The sequence below is a fragment of the Filicampus tigris genome, chromosome 8 (genome assembly GCF_054856515.1).
Source record: "Filicampus tigris isolate MCC_2025a chromosome 8, RoL_Ftig_1.0, whole genome shotgun sequence".
Lineage (NCBI taxonomy): Eukaryota > Metazoa > Chordata > Actinopteri > Syngnathiformes > Syngnathidae > Filicampus > Filicampus tigris.
The window spans coordinates 12,863,452-12,886,477 of record NC_141224.1 but is presented as its reverse complement, the minus strand read 5'-3'; the positions used below and the strand labels follow the sequence as shown (position 1 = coordinate 12,886,477).

The 23,026-nt window shown below is 41.0% G+C and overlaps 1 protein-coding gene across 1 annotated transcript; it reads right to left on the bottom strand.

Moving 5' to 3' along the window:
• Nucleotides 1–1,541: 1,541 nt before the first annotated feature.
• tcea3 (transcription elongation factor A (SII), 3) lies at nt 1,542–11,829 on the bottom strand. The gene is made up of 20 exons (XM_086037861.1): nt 11,722–11,829; nt 9,919–9,981; nt 9,289–9,394; nt 9,114–9,204; nt 7,518–7,916; nt 6,960–7,073; nt 6,689–6,784; nt 6,533–6,601; nt 6,356–6,457; nt 6,216–6,278; nt 5,616–5,675; nt 5,263–5,331; nt 5,130–5,192; nt 4,955–5,029; nt 4,317–4,477; nt 4,158–4,213; nt 3,880–4,035; nt 2,501–2,647; nt 1,993–2,064; nt 1,542–1,899 (listed from the first exon to the last, which is right to left on the bottom strand). Exons 1-20 carry the CDS (start codon nt 11,788–11,790, stop codon nt 1,891–1,893), a joined length of 2,040 nt encoding a protein of 679 aa, XP_085893987.1. The 5' UTR covers nt 11,791–11,829; the 3' UTR covers nt 1,542–1,890.
• Between the last annotated feature and the right edge of the window lie 11,197 nt (nt 11,830–23,026).

Genomic DNA, 23,026 nt, shown 5'->3' with positions numbered 1-23,026 from the left:
GTTGAGTAGAGTAGAGTAGAGTAGAGTAGAGTAGAATAGATACCGTCGATTGAAGCAAGGCTAAAGTGGCTCATTTTACATGGCATCAGTATGCATGCTATATGCTAATAAATGATCAAACATCTAATCAGGCCGACATTGATCCCGCTCGCCAATGAGGATTTGTCCTTTCATTCACACAGTTCCTTGATGCAGCAGGCAATCAATTGTCTTTGCAAATCTTCACGGACACACCAGCAATCTTCATTAGGATGAACGAGGAGGAAGGCCAACAAATTAGCGAGCCAGGTGCAATCACTTCCACATAGAATTCAACTGAATGTGCTTGTGCTGGTAGAGTGCTATTGAAGGGAATAAAAGGGAGGAGTAAAGTGGAAGAAATGAGTCATAAAATCCACCACTTGTAGCAGACGAGGTACTCAAGCTATATATAAGGATCATAAATGTATTATGTTTTTATGTCAAAGAAGGTAAGTTAATCACCTAAATGGCCGCGAACATACAAGTGGTGTACAGTATAGCGGCTATCATTGTTCGATACCAGAGAGAGCCTCTGCAACGCTTACGTGATATAATACACACATATATAAAAATAGATTCTCTAAATATAAACATGCAAGAGCACAGGGAGCATACAATTTGTACGGCGACATGTTTCGCTTCTAAATGTTCCATCAATGAAACGCGCTGTGCTTGCACTTTAAAGGAAAAAACCTGCCTTACCGAAAAAGAACGAAATAGCCTCTCAGAAGGAGGCAAGATAATTGGCTCACTGGACTGGATATGCTAATCATACTTCACTGGTCTTTAATCAGAAGACACATAATAACATGCTGTATTTCCATTCCACTTTTAGACTCGTTTAATAGCCGCGTTGATGCAGTATTCCAAGATCATTTTATGGTTTTATTAGCATGTATCGTGTGAGAACGCATGATGCTGAAACCACCACAGACAGGATTACAATCTGTTCTTTTTCCTTGTGCAAGATTTCCTTATTTCATGGTGAGAGTGCAAAATTAAAAACTGATGATTTCTATCCTGCATATCGGGAGATTGGTAATGACGCTAAACAAGTAATGAAATGTAGCTTCCACTCACGTTCAAACACATGATAGATACCAAGATGGCATATTTTAATCAGTGTGATACTTTGGCTCTCATTGTATTCTTCAGGTTTAGCTAATATTGTGTCAAATTGTATACATGAAAGTGAAAGCGGTTTTCACTTTGTATTTCATCTCCAGCAGCTTCTCCCTGACGGCTTTGCCAGATTTTGGGCTCAAGATTAACAAGCCAGCACCTAATATACGGTTGCTACCCAAAGGAGAAATCCAAAGCGGTTACTGCTGCTGCCTTTGTGGCAGGAGAATCATGATGCTTTGTTGCCATCTGCTGTAAGCATGTGGTTTGATTCATTACATACATTACCGCTGTTGCTAATAGAGGAGGAGGAGGATGATGATGATGATGATGAAATAAAAACAAAAAAACACTCATGAGTAATGGCTTTAAATGTGACATCATTAACAAGCATCATGTTGATTACTGAGACAGTTTATTGAAATTATATACAAGGTGAGCAGTTATAATGTGAACAATTATGAATAATTAGGTATAATTTCATCATGACATTTTGAGACAAATTCAAATTACAGAGCCATTTTATTCACAATGTGTGCTCTCATAACACTTAATGACTCAGTCATCTTTATTCATGCTCAGTCTTCAATTTCTTATAAGGCAAACCTTCATTATTAGCATGCTTAAAAAAAAAAATCAAAATTCAAGTGAAAATTTTAGAAATACAAAATGTTTCAAATCACCAGCTACAATTATAAACTCCCCATTATTATTTTTTTAAAAAATATTCGTTTCACCAGGAAGGCATCAGCAGAACTGAAAGTTGGAGAAAAAGATCAATGATTTTAATGCATTTTTTTTTTTTACACCATACTGTACGTACACAACCGAAGAGAAGAACAAGCTGACCTTCCAGCGGTTCCCACACTCGTTGCACAGGACAAACGTGGTCATGGGCTCGTCAGCGCTGCGTGTCTGCACCTAGAAAGCACATGCACGATGCACACGAGTGCAAAGGTGTTCAAGGATGTCTAATCAGCATTGTTGTGTTCAGTCACATTGTTTATAAATGAACGCACTAATGAGGACACGCGCTACAGAAAATCAATGGATGGATGAATCTCCTTGACCAATTAGCGACCAGCAGTGGTTTATCTGAACCGCACGGTATATTCGGAAACCCAACTCACTGGGAATCTGAAATGGCACCCCATAGGACATGCTGTTGCCAATGGAAAAGCATCAATAGTGAAGAAGGTATTGTGGAAAATGCATCTCAAATGATGCAGGTTGTGGTTCTTGAAAGTAACACTCCAATGTTTTCTCCGTAGAAAATGGATGGATGGAATTCTTTGTGAAGAGGGAATTACATCACCTTCTGTGTGTACATAACCACACCTTCTTGCTTGTGACTTACTTGATTGTATGTGCAGTTCTTCTTTTTGCACTTGCCGCACTGCAGCAGGTCGGTGGTGGTGCCCCCAGTTTTAGCCATTTGGTGCTCCCTGATGGCCTCCTGGGTGAGGACGTTCCTCAGTTGTTTCAGCTCGTCGCTTGCCATTTCCTTAGAGACGGAGCACAAAATGTGGTAAAGACATGGAAAGGATCATTCATGCGTAGAGTATTAGTCAGCGCTACTAAGAAATCAAGCACGGGTGTGATAATTCAACTGATCGTATTTTGAGCTTCATGAATTTTGGGTGATTGTGCATAATCTAACATTTCTACTATAAAATGTTGTATTGTTGCACAGGGTGCAATTAATTCCAGCCTACTAGTTTGCAACCAAATCAGGCAATGGAAGATATCTAACGAGAAAGTAACTTGGAAGACGGTGACAGTCAAAGTTCACTGTAAATGTTTGACAAAGGTATACTGTCTCTGTATAACAGAATGGTGGCAAGTGAATGGAGTGGGGTTAGTGTGTTTGCATTCTTGCAATTTTGGTACCTGCAGAATGCTAGACTGAGTTCTTTCAACTGTTCTCATGCTGGGGTTTTGTTAACTTTGTGACATTTGGCTCGTGCATTTTAATGTGAAGAGGGTTATCTCTCAGACTCAGGCACCGCTATCATTTACTTTACTTCATGTCAAGTCAACCCAAATATTTTTTTCCAAGAATATGATCTATGCAGGCCCACTAGTTAAAACAAGGCATTCTGATTAATATTGCATTTGTAGAAAAAGCGTTAACCCACCCGTTTTTAGCCATCTCAGGGGACGGCCATCTTGTCACTTCTGTCGACTGAAAATGACAACACAGTTCCTCAGGGCTCAGGTGACGACCAATCGCGGCTCACCTGTTTTCTGAAGCTGAGCCATGATTGGTCGTTATTGGGACCTGAGCAACTGTGATGTCATTTTCAGTCGACAGAAGTGCTAAAATGGCCACCCCATGAGATGACTAAAAACAGGTGGATTTTGCTGCTTAACTCATATTCCACAAACGCAATATTAGTCAGAATGCTTTGTTTCAACTAGTGGGCCTGCATAGAACATATTCTTGAAAAAAAAAAATGTTCAAAAATCATTAGAAAAGTAGTTTGTATAATCATGGAGGGCTGCTATACTGCATGTTTTAGATGTTTCCCTCATCCAACACACCTCATTCAAATGATAAGCTCATCAGCAATTGGAGGAGGGAAACATAAAAAACGAATTCAGGATTCCGGCCCTCGAGGACCAAAGTTGCCCATCCATGGTTCAATCCCATTCCAATTCATATTCATTTGGGATATCCCATTTTTCGTGCAAGATGAATGGCGCCATTTCTCTTTGTTGTTTCATCCACATTACCTCAGCGCTCATGATGGCAATGCGTTTTAAATCAATGCTTCCTGCGAGAACGTTCCGGCGCAGACCAGGGTTCTTTGGGTCCTTTAAGTTACTGATGCGGCTTCTCACTCGGTTCTTATATTTCATGTCGGTGGCCTTGATCTCCTGGTAGATATGTGCGCCATTAAGTCAAGGAAGAACTGAGCATGTTAAACACGAGCTTTCATCTTAGTGCATGACCAAATATGGTAGCTTAGTCAATGTGTTCGTGCACATATTTGACTGAGTTGAAGGATATGATCTTCAATCTCTGCTGCCATGCTATCACAGTTAGTTCCAAAGTCTTTGTAGTCATCTGTGAGCAAACACAGAAGTACATAATGGATACAGTCTTCTTAAATGACCATTTTTGCACGGAACAAAGCGGCGCTCATAAGTGATGATGAAAATGTGCTCACTGTCAGTGCGCAAGGCAGCAGCCAGCATCTCGATGCACTTGTCACGGACAGAGTCTCCGGTAGTCAGGTGAGGTGGTAAAGGACCCCCAGCAGAAGCGAAGCCAGGTGACATGGGGCTGGTGGGTGTGGTTGGAGTTTTAGGGGTTTCGGTTTTGCCCTTTCTGAACCAAAGAGCAGCATTGTCATCATTTGATCTTTGACAGATGCAAATTGCAATTCATTTTTCAAAAGGTATTTACTCTATATCATGGTAGCCAGAAATAATGGTAACAGATAAGCAGAGCTGGGCATTTTACTAAAAATTGAGCGTCCTTTATTCGTCATCTGTCTGCAGCGTGGGTACACTTCCGCCATCCATCATTCGCCTTTTTTCAAGGGAAAAAAAAAACAGTACCCGTCTATAGGCCGGTCCGCCTCTAATTTTAAACGGACGACCGTCTGCGAGTCCGAATACATTTTCACTAGTTGGAATGTTGTATAGGCATTAAATATCTTGTGATTAGTCATGTACAGTATTATTTTTTTTCACTTCCTAATTGAGTTGTGCGGGTTGTACATAGGTCGCATTAATGGTGGAAAAAGTTTTGAAATTGAATTTATCTTGGTCTACTTTTTTTTTTTTTGCCAACTGTAAATACCTTTCATTGTGGTCAGTGGATGGCTTCCTTTGTGGCGGTCCAGGCTGAGAGGCCTTTGAGCCATGAGACTCTCGCCTGTCACGTAAAGTCAACATCGTGATGATTTGCTTTTAACACACGTGACACACAACGACAGATATCACTTTAAGTGCAACAAATGCTGCATGTCGTGTACCTTTCAGACGTTAGCTTCTTTGCAGGAGGCGAAAGGATGTTCTGCTTTGAGTCAGACGCCCGCCTGAGGAAGGATACACTTGAATGAACATGTTTACATAAGAAACAAATACAAAATATTACCCTGTGCAGACCTGTCAGGCTCAGTAGTAGTTGTATGCTGTTTCACTGGTTGGCTTAATTTAGCGTCAAGGGAGTTCTTCCTGAAAAACAAAGAAACAAAAGCTAAAAGAAAGACTCGTTGATTTGGGGTTTCAGCCATGCTAGAAGCTTTATGTTTTATTGGAGGGATTCCACTTCATAAATCATCTTGTGTACAAATGGATAAAAACATTTTCTCCCATTTTTAATTCCTGTAGGAGCAAGGTACCGGTAACCCGATACATTGTTTTGCAAGAGACTAAACTTGATTCATCAATGTAAAGTCAAGACTTGTGATTGCCCTACAGCCCAACAACCACTTGCACACTCATCATGCATCTCCAACCTTTCTTTCTTAGCATCCATTGACTGTTTTTTAGCCACTTTGCTATCCAAGCTGTCTTTCCTGCAAAAAAAAGAACACAGAAAAGCTTGGAGCTTGGCCATTTTTACCCATTATGCCAGGTTTGTAAAAATAAATAAATAATGATAACCCATTCAAAAAATACATGCAAAATTTAAAAAGAATTCTAGTTTTTAGCCCTCTCTGGGGGCGGCCACGGCAGACCTGTTTTCTGAAGCTGAGCCATGATTGGTCGTTACCTGAGCCCTGAGCAGTTTGTATCATTTTCAGTCGACAGAAGTGACAAAATGGTGCCCCCTGAGATGGCTAAAAAGGGGTGGATTTTGCTGCTCAACTCATATTCCACAAACGCATTATTAATCAGAATGCCGTGTTTCAACTAGTGGGCCTGCTGGAAACATATTGAAAAAAATATGTTTGGGTTGCTATCCCTTTTAACAATGAATAAATATAATGTGTAATAAATAATTTTAAGAAATTCAGACTTTTCTACTGCTATCCCAAACGACATCTATCTCCGTCTTATTTGAAGTCATAGATATCCATTCTAGAAACCGCGCATTTGTGTCCCAGTTTCCAGACCTGTCTCTCTTCACATAGTCTGACGTCTTCTGGGGGGCAATTTTAGAGTCTGAGGAGTCCTTCCTGTGGTGAAAAACACATCAAAAAGCTTCAAAGTATTCCCTCTCCGGAGCTGCGGTCTGTTATGATCCGAATCCCACCTCTCCTGTTTCCCATCCAGCGAGGGGCGCTTTGGCGCAGGTGGGGGGTGAAGATGAAGAGGCAGTGGAGGCAGAGGGGCATTTGGATCTGGGGGCTCTTTTCTAAAAGGACAAGACAGCTTGAGCAGGAGGTCAGTCGCGTCACGGCGAGAGCCGACAGCTTCAGAACATGCTGACCTTGGCGGTGGAGGGTGGAGGTTAAAAGAAAGCGGAGCCCACGGAGTATTTGGGTCTTTTGGAACTTTCCTAATGTGAACAAAACGTCAACTTCCCAAAAGAAAATTCATTCACTGTACAGCCATGCGTGTGAGCACATAATTCATCCCGCCTGACCTCTGCTTCTTAGAATCCGGTGAAGGGCGCTTAGCCTTGGGGGAGGTGAGCCCCGAAGCATGAGAGCGCCCGAGCGAGGAGTCTTTACCATCCTTCCTGAACAAATTTCACACTTGAGTAGACCGCAACATCAACACTCCCACGTTGCAACATGTGCCTCGAGCAAACATGCTCACGATAAAGATGCGCCCAAGTAAGCCGTGGCAGCATGCAGCATGCACAGCAACAAGGCCACGGGCCCACGAGAACAAGTTGAGCTCGGGATGCTGACCTCTCTCTCTTCCCGTCCACAGAGGGGCGCTTGATCGGGAGAGGAGGCCGAGTGGGTCGTGGAGGTGAGGGGAAGCGGGTGGGATAAAGGATACTGCTGTCCAGAACTCCTCTCCTGAAATCAAGAAGCTCCTTCTGAAAGATCCACTGCCTTCTGACACCACGGGATCACACATTCTTTCAGGTAGCGCAAGCTGAAGCATTCCCCGACGGCACCACTAGTAAACAAAAGCTTCCATGTCATTTAACCAAGATTACAAAACGACTACTCTTGCTACTTCACCACCATGCAGTCTTGCTATCTTCTCTGGATAACGACGTCCGACTCTCCGTATACTCCTGCCCCACAGTTTCTGCTGAGTTAAATTATATTCTTTTTAATTAAATGGGGGAAAAAATATCATTTTGGGGTGTATCTGGCAGCCCCAAAAGAGTTTTTGTATCATTTCAATTCAGGTCAGAGGTAGTCACTCACACTCTGCCACCTGTAAGCATCACAGCACCTCCAGTATATTGTTTACAGACATTTGGAATTGGCCTTCTAGGGGCCTGTTCTCACCTTTCAAAGAATGGCTTTTGGACACCTGCAGACCTCTCCCTGTAGACGTCGCTCACAGCTTTGTCTGGAAATGTGTTCACCAGCCTCTCAGGTCTTCTCTCGTCTTTGGGTTTTAAGTTGTTGAACTTTCTGGGCTCCTCGCGGTCTCTTATCTCTTTGAGGTGGTCTGCTTCATGCTTATGTTTCTTCTCAAGGTGGTTGTTTTTTGCTTCTCCTGGCGTTTTACCTTCTTCCTTAACTATGTCTTTCAGTCGTTTCTCACACAGGTGCTTTTCATCCCCACGCTCGTCTCTGTGGCCCTTTTTATTCTTGGGCTCATCAGTATGTTTTCCTTTCCTGTCTTTAATGGACTGATTTGCATCAGGTACTGAATCATGTCTCTGTTTGATGTCCAACCCCCTGTGACCAACAACAACAACAAAATACAATAGATACTCCATTTCTCTCGAGAGACATTCAACATGTAACGGCGTGTCTTAATTTTTGATACTGCGGAAGAGAACTGCATGGCTCCATTGACAAGTCGAGCACATGGGAAGATGTGATTTGTTCACTATAAAATTGAGCTGCTAGAGAACATTGCCCAGTGTGAGAACAGTAGAGAGCGGAAATTGTTTTATGCTAGCTCGGGGGTGTCTAAATTCCGGCCCAAGGGCAGACTGCAGTGTACAGTCAACAGCTAGCCTGCTAGTTGAACAAAAAGAGATGAATGATGATATTTCTCATCTTATTCCCTTTGTCTTCTAAGATTGTCTTTTCGAGATCAGCATATTTTGCAAAGAAGATTTGTATTCGCACATCAGCAGCTAGCAAGACATTGCAAGACGTGCACAAAAGATGTCACGTATAGTCTTTGAGCTGAAATGCAAGACCAGCCGTCATAACCACTATAACTCTCGAGGTACCATGTAAATATTCGTCCTGGAAGCTTAGTGGGCAGTACATGTATGACATGGGAGCGATTGGATTGGCTGCTTAGTGTTGACATAATTTTTGGCCATGATGTCAGAGCAAAGGTTATACTTGACTGCAACACATCAGTGTTTAAAGCTTTAAGTCCACTACTCGCTAATCTTGCAATCAGCCATTATAAGAGAAGACATTTGACTCGCCCGTCTGCTGCCATTGCCAGACGGTAACGCTCCAAAGCCAATGTATCGCAACAGGGGAAGCTAACTTTAGCATGTTTGATTATTTTCTCATTACATATCCTCAAATGTTCCATTGACACAGCAATGACAAATCTGCTCCACCAAACATTTACCATAAGGAATCATAGAGCGCCTGGTAGTACTTGCTTTTGTTGACCTCACAATTAATCCTTTGTGAGTGAGCACTGGCAGAGCTAGAATATTTTTCCTTGGGGTGGGGGGGGGGGGTCACCCAGTGGTGCCAAGGATATCTCGCACAACAATTAAAAAAAACAAAAAAAAAGTCAGTTATCTGGTTTGACACCCGGGGGATCGAAACATGTGCCCTTGGCGGCCCCCCTCTAGCTCCGCCAGTGACAATGAGGTCCCAAATGGTAATGTGACAGAGCTGCAGATGTTTTCCATGTCTGGTCTCAATGCATCTGATGCTAAGCTAGTGACTGACCTGGGTGAGCTGTTTGGAGACACTGCTGCATGGCTGGAGTCCAAACCATTCTTCTCTTCTGCCGCTTTCTCCGTTTGAGGATGGCTGGAGTCTGTGTGTGTGTCGTCAGAGGAAATAATGCGTATGCGTGAGCTGCTTAACTGCTCAGTGAATACGACAGCTACACACGACATACCCAAAAGTCTTTTCCATTCCTTAATGAGGACTTTTGCCAAAGCGATGACCTCTTCGTCTGTGCAGTGTTTCCTGATGCTATTCACAGACATGCCGATCCTTGTCTCCTAAAACAAATGTAACCATACATTTTCATCGTTCACTACACATTCACTAGATGCAAGAAAGTATTACGACACACCTCATTTCATTTTGGTTCATTATTCCATTAGAACTTTGGTTGGTCTTAATTCATCATCTTAGAAAGGCGAATTTTGAATCATTCTATGCTTCCAACTTTGTGGGAACATTTTGGGGAAGACGCTTGTGAGTTTGGTGGGTGACCTCATGTCCACCCAAAAATTTGGGGATGAACTAGAGCAGAGATTATAATCCAAGGCCCCGCTGCGGTTTTCTCTTAATGTTCTTCTGGATGTATGGACCACAATTCACCCAGACACACTCCAACATCTTTTATAAAGTTATCCCCAAAGAGTGGAAGCTGTTATAGCCGCAAGGGGGGAAGCATGTACATTTTCAACATGTCCCAACACTTTTGTCCACATAGTCTGTTAATTTTTCACTATACTGCAGGACTTGCTCAAGTGTGTTCATGAGGGGGAGATGGGAGGGTTGTGTGCATGTGTGTTACCTGGAGGAGTTTAAGTGTCATATTGAAACTTTTGAGCTCTTTCAGCAGGTCCATGGCACCATCCTGCACATGCAAAGTTAAATACCTTTAATGCATTTATCTCAAACATTATCTCAATCCTTAATTACGCAAGTCCACAATATGTAGCAGCGGACTGGTTGAATAGCATTTGACCAAATGAAAATAATACAGAAAGAAAGTAGCCAGTCTTTTATAAGACAAGAAGACTCTTTGTAATGCATTCTTAATAAAAGGTTGGTTCTCATGACATAACATCCGGTAAAATCTCATTTAACCTTGTAGTGACTAGGCTTTTATAAAAATAATGCTGCCATTTAAAATCATCCGCAATTCCATTTTCTCAGTCTGCACATATTAATCCTTGAGCTGTTGCTTTGGTTTCTGATTAAGTCTCACCTTCATGCATGGTCTGACTGTAATGTCTGGTTGGCAAGTACTGTTAATGTTAATCAATGCAACTCCTAATAGTGTTATTTTGTGTTGTTTTTTTGTTGTTTTTTTTAGTTGACTTTTTTTTTCTAGTTGACTCAACACAATTCAATTTATATTACTAAATACATCTTCTGGAAGGTAGTGCTTCCAAAGCATAGAGGTGGATTGTCAGCCAGCCATGGTTGTTGTTGTTTTGATTTTAGCAAATTACTTTTTTTCTGAGGCAATGAGGCATTTTTCAAAGTTTATTTTAGTGATGGAAAACTATAAAACCCAAATGGCAAAGAGTCCCATTGGGATTAGTGTAATCTGTTCTCTTGGCATTGCTGTCTTGTTAAAAATGAACAGTTAAATGTCACAATTTCACAGTTTGTGTTGGTGAAGGTAAGGCAAAAGTATATGCAGAAGTAGTATAACAGGGAAAATATTGTTATATAAGGTAATTATTTTCAAACGACAGTCACTGCTAATGTATCATGTATAACTGTACATTTTGGAAGTGATTATCTTTTGCCCAACATTAGATCGAGGTAGTCTAAATAAACACAAATATGTTCCCTAATAATAATGATAGGGTTTTTTTTTGCAAATATTGATAGAAATAATCTTTTTGACCTCTATTTTACTCCATACTATAGATAATTTTATTGACACATAAATGTTAAACATTAGAAAAAGTTATAATCCCGTATACATCTTTTTGACAGTTATCTTACTCTGTGTCTATTTTATTTTATTTTATTTTATTTTATTTTTATTTACTTTACTGGTATTTTACTTTGCTCATGCGGCTATATACGTACGAGGTTATTTAAAGCTCTAAAAATTCTCTATCCAAAATTCAAGCACTTTAAAAGCCTTGGAAGCACAATGTGCAATTTACAGCCGCCCCAACTATGCGAGAGTGTACTTGCATGTGCACTCTGCACTTGGCAATTTCTGTACTTGTTTACGTTCTGTTCAATACTGTATATGCACCACGTACGCACACACACACACACACGCACGCGCACCCGCGCGCGCACCCCCACACAACCAAGCAGTGGCAGCACTTGACCCACATCAATCTGCACATGCACCACAGCTGCTCCCAGATCAGTGTTTTGCAAACACCTGTTGATCGTATGTTACTGGCTCCCTTGACAAGTGCCTCACGCACGCGAGGGCGCGCACAGACACACACACTGCGTGCACACCCTGCTGTAGAAGTGTTACAGTAGTTGGTGCGCGTTGATTTAAAGTCGCAGTAGCACAACAAGGCCTGTTTACCCTCAGCGGAGGAGACGCTGCCCTCCAAGAGCACACAGCACAACACAGCGCGCCACCTGTGGGTGTTGCAGCTCCACTTACCGTGTTATTTCGAGACACCATCTTTTCCAGCTTCTTGGCTATCCGGATTAGGTCTTCCTCCCGCGTCATGGCTGCATCTATATCACCGCGCGCGGCTACAAACGCTGAAATGTGTGAAAGAGAAGCCAATTAAAATTGCATTCGACTGCAGGTCGGACTTTACGCACGGCGCGCTCCATTCAGACAGAGGGCGGGTCCGCGTCCTCCCTCCAGTTGACCGCCTCAACACATGACAGCTAAATATAGACGTGTAGTGGACACATGGGTCAGGGCAGGCAGCAGATCAATTCACTCTCGAAAGACTATTAAAACTTACAATACAAATAATATTAATGTGACAAAAAAAAATTGTGGGAAAAAAAGTGACATTTTCTTTGTCGCAAACCGTGTGTGAGACAATGAGTATTTGAAATACAAATAGTATTTCACATAAATCAAAATTTAACGACTTGTCGCAATTGAAAATAGCACAAGCACAAGTGTTGAAGAGAAGAATACACTGAGTTTATTCTTCTCTTCAGCAAATGAATTCACATCTAGTAAAAAAGCCAATAGCCTAAGCATACAATGTATTTGTTGAATGACTGAACTGAAGCATTGCCATTGTCACTTTACCTCTAACAAAATACACTAGTGCCTTGAGATTCAAGTTAGTTTATTCCTTGACCGCGCCCATAATTTATCTCAAATCATCTTTCCCCAATGGAATGAAAGGAAAGGGAAACCAAAAAAAAAAGGATTGTACTTTAAAATGAGAAATATAATACTATATAATGTTGTACTTAATCAAAACGTAAAGTAACGACATAATTAAATGAAAGAATTAAACCGTTTTTGTCCCACTTTGGATCAATTGAATAGTTTGCTGTCCCTTCTGGTTTGCCTGCCGTGGCCAACTGGGGGCAGTAATCCCTCGTTTGTCGTGATTAATGGGGACCAGAACCCTCTGCGATAGGTGAAAAACCGCGAAATGGAGGTTGACTTATAATTATTGTTTTTTATATGTGTCATGTGTCATCTTCCAAATCGCTTATCCTGTACAGGGTCCCGGGGAGGTGCTGGAGCCTATCCCAGCTGACAAAGGCAGGATGGGGGAAAGGCAGGATGGATGGATGGATGGATGGATAGATAGATAGATAGATAGATAGATAGATAGATAGATAGATAGATAGATAGATAGATAGATAGATAGATAGATAGATAGATAGATAGATAGATAGATAGATAGATAGATAGATAGATAGATAGATAGATAGATAGATAGATAGATGGATTCAGCTGATTATATTTCGTGCAACCACCTGATGAAATAAAATTGAGTAAATTCAACATTCAATTTTTTTCAGTGTAGATGATGGCTGTCACGTGAAATGGTACCGCTCAAAAAGATAATTTTCTGGAAATGGTAAAACATCACTGCACGGTCTGCTCTGCCGACAAATATTTAATTCTCTGCATGGTAATGCTGCACCTTCATCCATGATACTATTAAGTAGCAGAAAACAGAAAATACCTGAGAAGCACTGACATGTATGTGTGGCCTGTGGTTGACTGACGACCAGTTCAGGGTGTACACGGTATTTTTCCCAAAGTCAGCTGGGAAAATGATGATGATGATGATGATAATAATAACAATAATAATAATTATTATTATTATTATTATTATTATGATTATTATTATTATTATTAGTGGTTGCAGCTTACCCGTAATCCTAATAAGAACAAGCACAAAAGGAAATAAACAGATTATCAAACAACTATTTATAGCCCCCATATTGTACAATTGTATAGTATGACAAAATTATTAATCATACCGATTTCTGATGTTTTATTTCCAATACTTATCCTATAAACTGAAGAATCAAACTTAGGAACACCGAAAGAAATGTATTGCATTGGGTCTTGAACCAATCACAGTCTGATTTTTTTTTTGGGGTGCAGCCAATTTATTCTAAAACAATTAAGAACAATAACAGCTTTGACAAAAATGTTAACACATAAAGGGTGTCATTAACTCCTTAATTAGGTCCCCGTGGCAACAACTGAAAAGCTATTCTTATTATTACAAGCCAGTGTTCTGTCTGAAAGATTCTGAAGCTGCGATGCAAAGATAACAATTGCAGTTCTCATAAAGTATTACTTTGTATATTATTTAGGACATTGTGTTCTTCGTTAATAGATGATTGGTTCATTAATAGAATCATACAAGTGTGTGTTTAAGATGTGGGTTTGCCACACAAAGGAGGTCAGTGTCTAATGATTAATCTTTCCACACTGAAGGCAGCGGGCCACAGTGCACTACTCCACATACTATTTAAACAACAGTACTAACGCTGCTGCTTGCCAAACAAACACACCAGTCACTGTTTACTACATGTTTATCATTCACCACCTCCAAAAAAAAATAATAAAGTGTATGTGTATGTGAGGGAGAGAGAGAGAGAGAGAGAGAGAGAGAGAGAGAGAGAGAGAGAGAGAGAGAGAGAGAGAGAGAGAGAGAGAAACATTTGCATAAACTTCTACCCAAACACCACATTTTGTACTGTTCATTTTTTTGAGTACGTTTGAGTCCCTACCACTAGGCTGCGCTGTTGCGTAACATAACAATGCCCAACAACCTGCTCAAATCCTGCATGAGTCTCCTGTATAGATCTCCATTTCATTTCTGCACATTGTCCGAAGCATGGCATAGCCACCAAGGTCTCTGCTGTCTGACACTATCAGAAGCGATGCCCTACAATTCTCACCTAATTTATAATATTTTTTTTCCCATTAAATTGTTTTCATTTATTCCCAACAATCTATTTTCTTCATTTCATATCCTTTCTCTTCACTGCATCACTTCCAGTATGTGTATGTTACATTGTATCATCCAATCAAATTTCAGCCTCCGTGTGCTGCCATGTCAATCAGACTATAGTGCGCACGGAATCGGTAACTTGGACGATGCAACTTATATTAGCATCGGGACTGTTTGGGACGAATCGCATTTCAAATCGCAATAGCATGTTTCTCTCTCCCGATTGGTTGGTCAGAGCAAAACTTGACCCATCCAACTTTAGGTAGCTACTCTGTAACACGCTTCACACATAAATACATTCCACAATCAGCATCTCTGGGGAGTTTAATTAATTGACATTTTGTATGTTTCTGACATGTTATTCCGCCTGTTGCTATGAGAGCTCGAGCGAGCGAGCAAGCAGCCCTGGTGAGGTAAATATATATATTCTTGCTCCAGATGATGTGCATTACGTATGTCCTGTTATGCTGTATGCAAATTTATATAGTATTGATGTTTTTTTTATTTTTTTTTTATAATTGCAACAAAATGTTGATGGTATGAAAAGGTGTATTAATTTGAAAGAACAGACACCAAATTCGCGGTCTTTCAATAGATTTTGACCTTGCCAATCAAATGATTTGCACACTATGTAATGAAGGTGTTATTTAGAATTATTGTAGAGTTTAGTGTAAAGAGCATCACTGTTTCTTTATAATGATAAAAACTCCACATATTTGTGCCATACCACAGCGCACTGACGTAGAACAATGATAGAATGTGTAACTAACTGTGTTAATAGCAGCCGCGGGTGAAAGTGCGGGCTAAGAGCCTGTCTTGAGTAAAGAGTATTATCTCTTTGCAGCGCTCTTACGCAACCGGCCGAGCGTACGAGGCGACCCAGCCTCGGCCTCAAGGACGGGCCGCCTTGTCTGGCAGCTAGCAGCATTGTAGGGCCAAGTGGAGAAGTGGGACAGTTGGCTGTGACATAAGAGAGGAAGCGGGCCGAGAGGAAGAGCCGGTGATCGAGATCAATCCCGAACATCCTTTAGCTCGGTGTACTAAAGCCTTTGGTGCAGGAACAGAGGGGAACAACCGGCCTAACTGTGAACTTTGACCTCTTTCTGTCTGATCCCCTCAAACTTAAGAACTCAGTTCACACTTTGTTCTTTCACAAATCCACACTACATTGGAAAGGAACTGTCATTTAAAACATGTGCACCATTCAAAGTCAAGCAAAATTAAAACACCCCAGTCGACATACAGTAAATATATTAGGCGAAGGTTGATTGGCAGATCAATAATAGATTCATGTGCATGTTGAAGGGGCGTTATGCTGGGATAGAGAGGGCATATACTTCCAGAAAGATCCGTTGAAGGTTCGATCCCCAAATTGGGTGGTGGACGAAAGAGAAAAAAATACCACCGGTTGCACATGCCCACCGCCGATAGTGAAATGAAATCCAAATGAAATTCACTTAAAGAGGAAGTCAACCCAAACATATTTTTTTCAAATGCCGTGTTTCAACTAGTGAGCCTGCATAGAACATATTCTTGAAAAAAATATGTTTGGGTTGATTTCCACTTTAAGTTCGAAAAGGAATAGCCTCCCACCCCACCGTCAACCCCCAATTTGGGTTTTTTTTAAATGAGGGAAAATTGAAACTGTGCTTCACATGCCCCTTGCAGGCAGGCAGGCAAAGTCTCTGTTGTTTAGTTTGTGTTCACCCAGTGAGTTTGCGGAAAAATGCTGCCATTTAATTGGTGTCATTATTCCTTTTGTGAATATCAGTTAAACACTCGCATGTGTTGCCAACCGAGGGACGATTGCTGTGTCATCTGCACTGTCATTGAAAGCACAAAGAAAGTGACATCACATAAAATAGATCCAACTTAAATATTCACACAAAATAATACAATAAGCACTAATGTTTATCCATCCATCCCTTATTGAATTTATCATTTATGTTCACAAAAGAATTGCTTTTGTGAGACTGCTTGGGCTCTAGATAACAGAGGGGACATGTAAACGTGGATGTTATTGCTCCTGAAAGCTGCAGTGTGCTTCGCAAAAGAGAAGCAGATCACCGTTCGGCTTGTTTTTTCCTTGGAGGGAATAACTCCTCCGTGCAAGTTGTGGTGGTTCTTGGGCTCGGTGCGGTTGCATAAGAACATGTGCGTGCTTCCCCACACAAGGCAGCGAAGCACCCTCAGCTTCTGCTGCCGCCTTTGAGAGCCTGTCATTACCTTCGTGAGTGCCACCACATCAAGATCAATGTTGTCTTCGCTTGGGCTGCGGTCGAAAAACTTTGTGCTGATTTCAAGAGAATGAAGAAAGAGGTCCGGCGCTCCTCATCGCGGACCCCTCGTGCATTTTGAAGATGCTAACAGCGCCAGAGTCTCTGGCAGTCACAGACCAGAGACGCCAGGCCTGCGCAATTATGGCAATTTTTGGATGACATCAGACCAGAAAATGAATGATTTCATTTAGCTGCGCATTTTTTTTTTCTGGTTCTGGTGTGGGACGCACAACCTGTAATAGAGGCCGTCTAAACAGAGAGGGAGAATCGTTAGGTCGGTCACATCTGCACTTGGACGGAAGGTGAATCTCGTGCGGGTGAGGTTGCTTTCTCTGCTGATAATAACCACAGTTTGCCTTTGGCATTTGGAAAAACAAAGCGAAAATGACCACCCAGAGACTTAAAGAGCAGCTTTCAGCTAGGCCTCTTTAACACACACACACACACACACGCCATGCATGGCTGTCCAAAACTTCTTCATATTAGGACACACCTTTTAATTAATGAACTAATGACCTTAATCCAGTGTCCTATAAGACATTTCAGACAAGTTGGTTTTAGTGACAGTTTGGGGGAAAGCCCTTGTCTCTAAGTGAACTAAACAGGCATCGGTGAGCATTTTGTAGAAAATCTTTCCCAGAAGAGGTAAGCCGATATGTTTTTTTTTACTTCCTCTTGGTATAATGTCCAGGCACATCAATATGTTTGTCCAGTGTATGAAAGATTCCATTTGGATTTGGCCAATTTTGGCACCACTGCTGAAGAGAATGTGTGTGTGTGTGTGTGTGTGTGTGTGTGTGCGCGTGTGTTTGAAAATCACTGTAATACTGTTTGTCCCCATTCAACTAAAATAACTAAATGATAACCCAAAGTAAATCTAAATGATGCAGTGAGAAATCTGAGCCTAAGCAGGCCCCCTAACTAGCTTAGCGTTATTATATGTCACCAGAACCGTGGTGGGAATGATTCAGCCTATAGCTGAACTGTGACTACTCCATAGACGCCTTTAAAGGGCACAAAAGGCTGGAAAGGGATACATAAAATATGTACTATAACTTATCTGCAACCATCAATTACACACGGACACAGAGGACAGACACTGAATCATTTGTATAGTAGTGTGTCTGCAAAAAGATCCTGTGGTTCTTCCCAAGGCTGCGATTTCAACTTGCGGCTCTCCAATGGTGCTTCCACACAAATGAGCGCACAAGCTCTTTGGCTGGAACATCCTTTTCAAAATAAACAGCTTGCTGTGAACACAAGAGAAATTGTCATTACACGCTCGTACTTCATGGCTGGGTTGGACTAATTGACAAAGCAGGGTTGCTCCTCTGAACAGGTGAAATTGTGTTAGTGTGCAAATCCCCGCTTACTCCCATTTCCTTTTCAACTAATCCAATTACAGAGTAGCGGTCCCAAACGGTGGACATCCTCGCTTCCTCCCTGCATCTGTAGCTCGGGCTTGTACCTCCAGGTGAGACCGGAGGCTCCATGAGAAACAGTCTCAATGCTAAAATGATGCGACTAAGTGAAAACGTGGAAGAAAAACATCGATCCACACTGCTGTTCCAAGCAACACCACAGCCGGAAACAATCACGCGCACAAGTCCAAATACAAACCAGGCTACAAATTTAAAGGACCATTTACAGAACATGAACATGCATGATGAAAGTGAGTTTCAATCATTTGGTGCAAAGATGCATTGCAGCACCCCGAATGTTTTTGATTGTTGAAGTGTATGCCAAGACTCTCTCGAGGCTTGTCGGGGCTCTTTTGCCTCATCATTTTTCTCATGGGGCATCTTTGAAGTTTGGAAAAATATACTGACTGACTTTAAAGAGCTCCCCAGTGAAGGCGTCCGTCCACTGACTCAGATGATACTTTACTAGGTACACTTTGTTACAATTATTATTTACTGGCACAACTGTGCATCTAAATAATTATAAATGCTAATAAAATAGCCTATCTATAAATGTATAGATAGGATGCAAATAAATATTGCATCTCCTGGGAGCTTAGCCCTCCCTGTCCATCAAACTGATTGACGCCCCGGGTTGACACAATTGTATTGTTCCTAAACTATGACATAAAAATTCAGAACTCTCTTCTACCAATGACCCTGTACTAACAATAGCCCAAAACTCTGATCCTAACCCAGTCCAACCCCCTAACTCTAACCCAAATACAACCCCGATCCTTAACCCAATCAGAACACAAACTCGAACTCAAAACGAGTCTTGCCTCAATCTTATCCTGATCCCAGGACAAACCAATCCCAAACACTAAATTTGGCCCAGGCCCTACCCAAACTCGGACCCAAAACCTAACTCAACCACACCCGTTCCCTGACCATGAAACTAACAATAACCCTAACCCAATCCTGAACGACACCCTCTCACCATAACAATATCAACAACAATGCATTGAACCAAACACATGACATGTACGATCGGGTGGACGTCACAAATGCTCACGTCACAGATGTGTGATCTCCCTGGCCAACTTTACATCATCATGGAGGTCTGCTTGCACTTTCTTTTAAATGTAGGCTACTTTGCAGGCTTCGATCTCCTGCAAGGGACTCCAGCAAATCAAATTATTTTTCCGCCATCTCTCGTGTGCCATTTTTAAAAATTGACGAGAAGAGGTGTTTCTTTTGGCAGTGAATCCAGTCAGATGCGTTCACACCCACAACTAGTGACGGCAATCGAAAACCAGTTCTTGTCGAGAGACGGTTGCCAGAGTTTTCAATTCTGATTGCCATTTTAGCAAACGATTCCCTTATCAATTCTAGTCAGGATGAATAACATTGCCAGAGATGAGCATTTTACTCAATTTTGCCTGTCCGACATTCGTCATCAGTCAGCGGCTTGGGTGCCCCCCCGTCGTTCGTCAGTTCGTCTTTTTTTCAAGCAGAACCGAACTCTAATCATCAGTTGGTCACTCCGTCAGTCTATCAATCAGTCCATCTTTTTTCCTTAAAAGTATGGCTAAAAGAATCGATAAAGAATTGACTGGTTAAACAGAATAAAAAATGGAAGCTGCACCAAGCGGCGTGCGCCTGCGATACCAAATACCAAAACAAAGTCCAGTCTGCCCCTGCTTAGATTTACACTGCGTCTTGTGCCAGACTTGCCTTGGTGACAAAAACAGAATCAAATGTGCTCTAATCTAAAATTCAAGATTTTCAGGGATAGCACATTTGAAGCTAAAGATAAATTTAAGAGATGTATTAAAAAAGGTACATTTGAATCATAATTTCAAATGACATCTTAATGGCATTATCAAAGCAAATCAAATTTGATCTCCTCAGACCTACAGTTACAGCACATTAAAAGAACAAATTATCAACATGTGCGCTCACAGAGTTCTTAAAGAAAAACGTGCATGTTTCACTCATGGAAACTTTGCAATAGAGGACATGGGCCTTGAAGTTGGACATGTACCTTTCATCACTCCACTGGAACTACGAAGAAGACCCATAAGAGAAAAAGAGCATCACGTGTGATGAGGGGAAAGTCGGCATGTGGGTCTGTCCAAACACCTTTCAGCTGTGCTGGGTTCAGCATTGTGCCGGATTTATTGCTACCACATGAGACACGAGCAGCCCAAAGGAAACGGGAATCCTGTCCAAGCAATCCCATCCCTCAAAGGTCAGTCCATGGTCAACACAAGCAGACCTGTCAATGCGTGGGTGATGTCACGACCTTCAGGTCTCCTGTGATGATGTCAGGCGTGTGTGAGAGTGATTGGGGAGGTCAACAAATGACGTGAGCATTTGTGCGTGTTTCAGTTCATTGACGACACACAGACACACTTTGTCTATGTCTATGTGGGGTCCGGGAAGTAAATTAGGTCCCAAAGCAAAGTGGAAAGGATGTCTTACTTCTGCATTTACCTCCTACGCAACATTTTTGTTACACTTGTCACAGCACAGTTGCATTGTTGTGTGATAGTTGGCTTATTTTAGTCACAAAAGCATTGTGGTAACACTACTGTGAGTCAATAGGCTGCAGCACTAATTATGTTCACTTCTCAATTTGCAAACGGGTGACAAAATAAAGTACGGGAAAGGAACAATTTAATATCAGAGAGTGCAAATTTACAGTACCGATTTAAATTTTGGTACTTCAATGTTATTCTTGATTGATCTGTGACTTCTCAACGAACCCCAGTCAAATTTAGTTGAAAACAGATGAGGTCACTTTGAAATTCCTGTTTAAGATGGTACGTATAAAACTACAAAAACTCTCTGCTTTGAAGTCTTTCATGTGCTGGATAGTCTCGACTCCTTTCATATGATGATGATCCATATGTAAACTAAAATAATCTAGATAACATACTACTGCCCAAATTAGAATATTCTGTACAAATATAGTTATTTTTGCGTCATCTTAGGGAAAGAAAGGAAATAAATAGTGTTCATTTAAAAATTGGTCACTGAACTTAAAGACGACACACTCATGTTGGTGGATATGTGATCAGGTAGAACCCGATCATTTGCATGTCTGGAATTAGTCTAAAATCGGGACTTTCTGGGAGGTGTTTTATATTATAACTCCATTGTTGTCAGTGACGGCTCCAGGAATTTTTCTTTCCGGGACTAGAGGAAGGCTTTACCGATACATGGGATGGCTGAGAAAATATTGTACAAATATATATATTTTTTTATCAGACCTGAAATTTTCGGCTCTTTTCGGTGTAAATTGCATATAGTGTTTTATGTTAATTTATTGATCAACATGTGTCAACACAGCCTTTTATTGGTTATTAATATTATTATCATTTATTATTTATTGTTTGTAAAGTACTTTGTTACAGCTCCAGCTGTTATGAAATGCGCTATATAAATAAAATTGTGTTGTATTGTATTGTATATATTTTAGAATATCAAATAAAATGCCGGCAGGGCATAACTGGGGCTACACAGATTTCTGACAGGGCTAAAGCCCCCCCCTAGGCCAGGCATAGCGCCGTCCCTGTTTGTTGAGCTGTGGCTTACATTGTGTGCTATTTACTGGACAAAAAGGGACTATGTCTTGACTATTTCCACCGGGAACCTGTTGACCATTAAAAAAATATTGCTTTCAACCCCACCAAAACAGCCACCGTATGGAACTGCAATTTCCTTTTTACACTCTATTTGTCTTTCTTAATGCTGAGCTAAACCAAACATTTCCCTTCTTTTATTTGGACTCACAGCAAAGAAATTATAGAAAATGAATAGCATAAATATAACTTGACTGTGACTGACATGATGAGGCCTCGTGTGTGTGTGTGTGTGTGTGTGTGTGTGAGTGTAAAATAGCGACATTTTCCAGATGTCCTCCTTTTTTTTGATCCTATGGAAAAGTAGAGGCTTGCATCTGATGTGAGTTGACACAAGAAGGATGAGGCAGGTTGTTCCAGCTTTTAGCGTTACGCTCCCACACTTCCCACTGGTCAGGATAATAACAGTGGCTGGAAAATCCACCGGCCAAAGCATACAGTGAACCAACCAAAGCTAATACACCAAACTACAGAACTAAACTGTACGTTTTATTAGAAAAGGCCGCCGGGGTGTTGGACGATCTTAATGCCGTTCATGAAATAGTTTTCCTTTAAAAATATCCTGACATGACACTGATACATTTAAAAACCAAAATTTGTGTTTCATTTATTACAATAATGACTGCCTGGTAGGACATATTCAAATATTTGTTCATTTGAACAGAGCAAACCAGGACAGTTTTTGCATACATTTTGTATTCAAAAATAATATTTTCAACTGGTCTATTTTGTCAACTAAATAAAATAAGAATTAAACTGTTAGTTGTTAGATTAACTTAATAGACTGAGCATGAATTGGCGGACATGTGAAAATAATCAGCATTTTAAGGTTTTGAGTCCTACTTGCAGGGTGTTGAAATGCATAATCATCACAATTGTGTCTTGTTTCTTCTCTTCTCAATTTTCAGTTCAGTTTACATGTATCTGTCACATACTCAATTATACAGGTATAAAGGGGAGTGCTAAGATTAAGTGTGTAAAACAATATCAACATTACTGACTTAAAACAATATCCACAACATCGCATTACATTAGTGATTGGATTCATGTTCATGTTCTCAGTCAAAACAGATTTGTAAAAATAACCAAGATTTTAATAACATGGTTTAAAGTTTAGACCTATAATAGAGGAAGAGTCACAGAGCACTTTAGTTACAGCAACTTTGATGCTTTTTG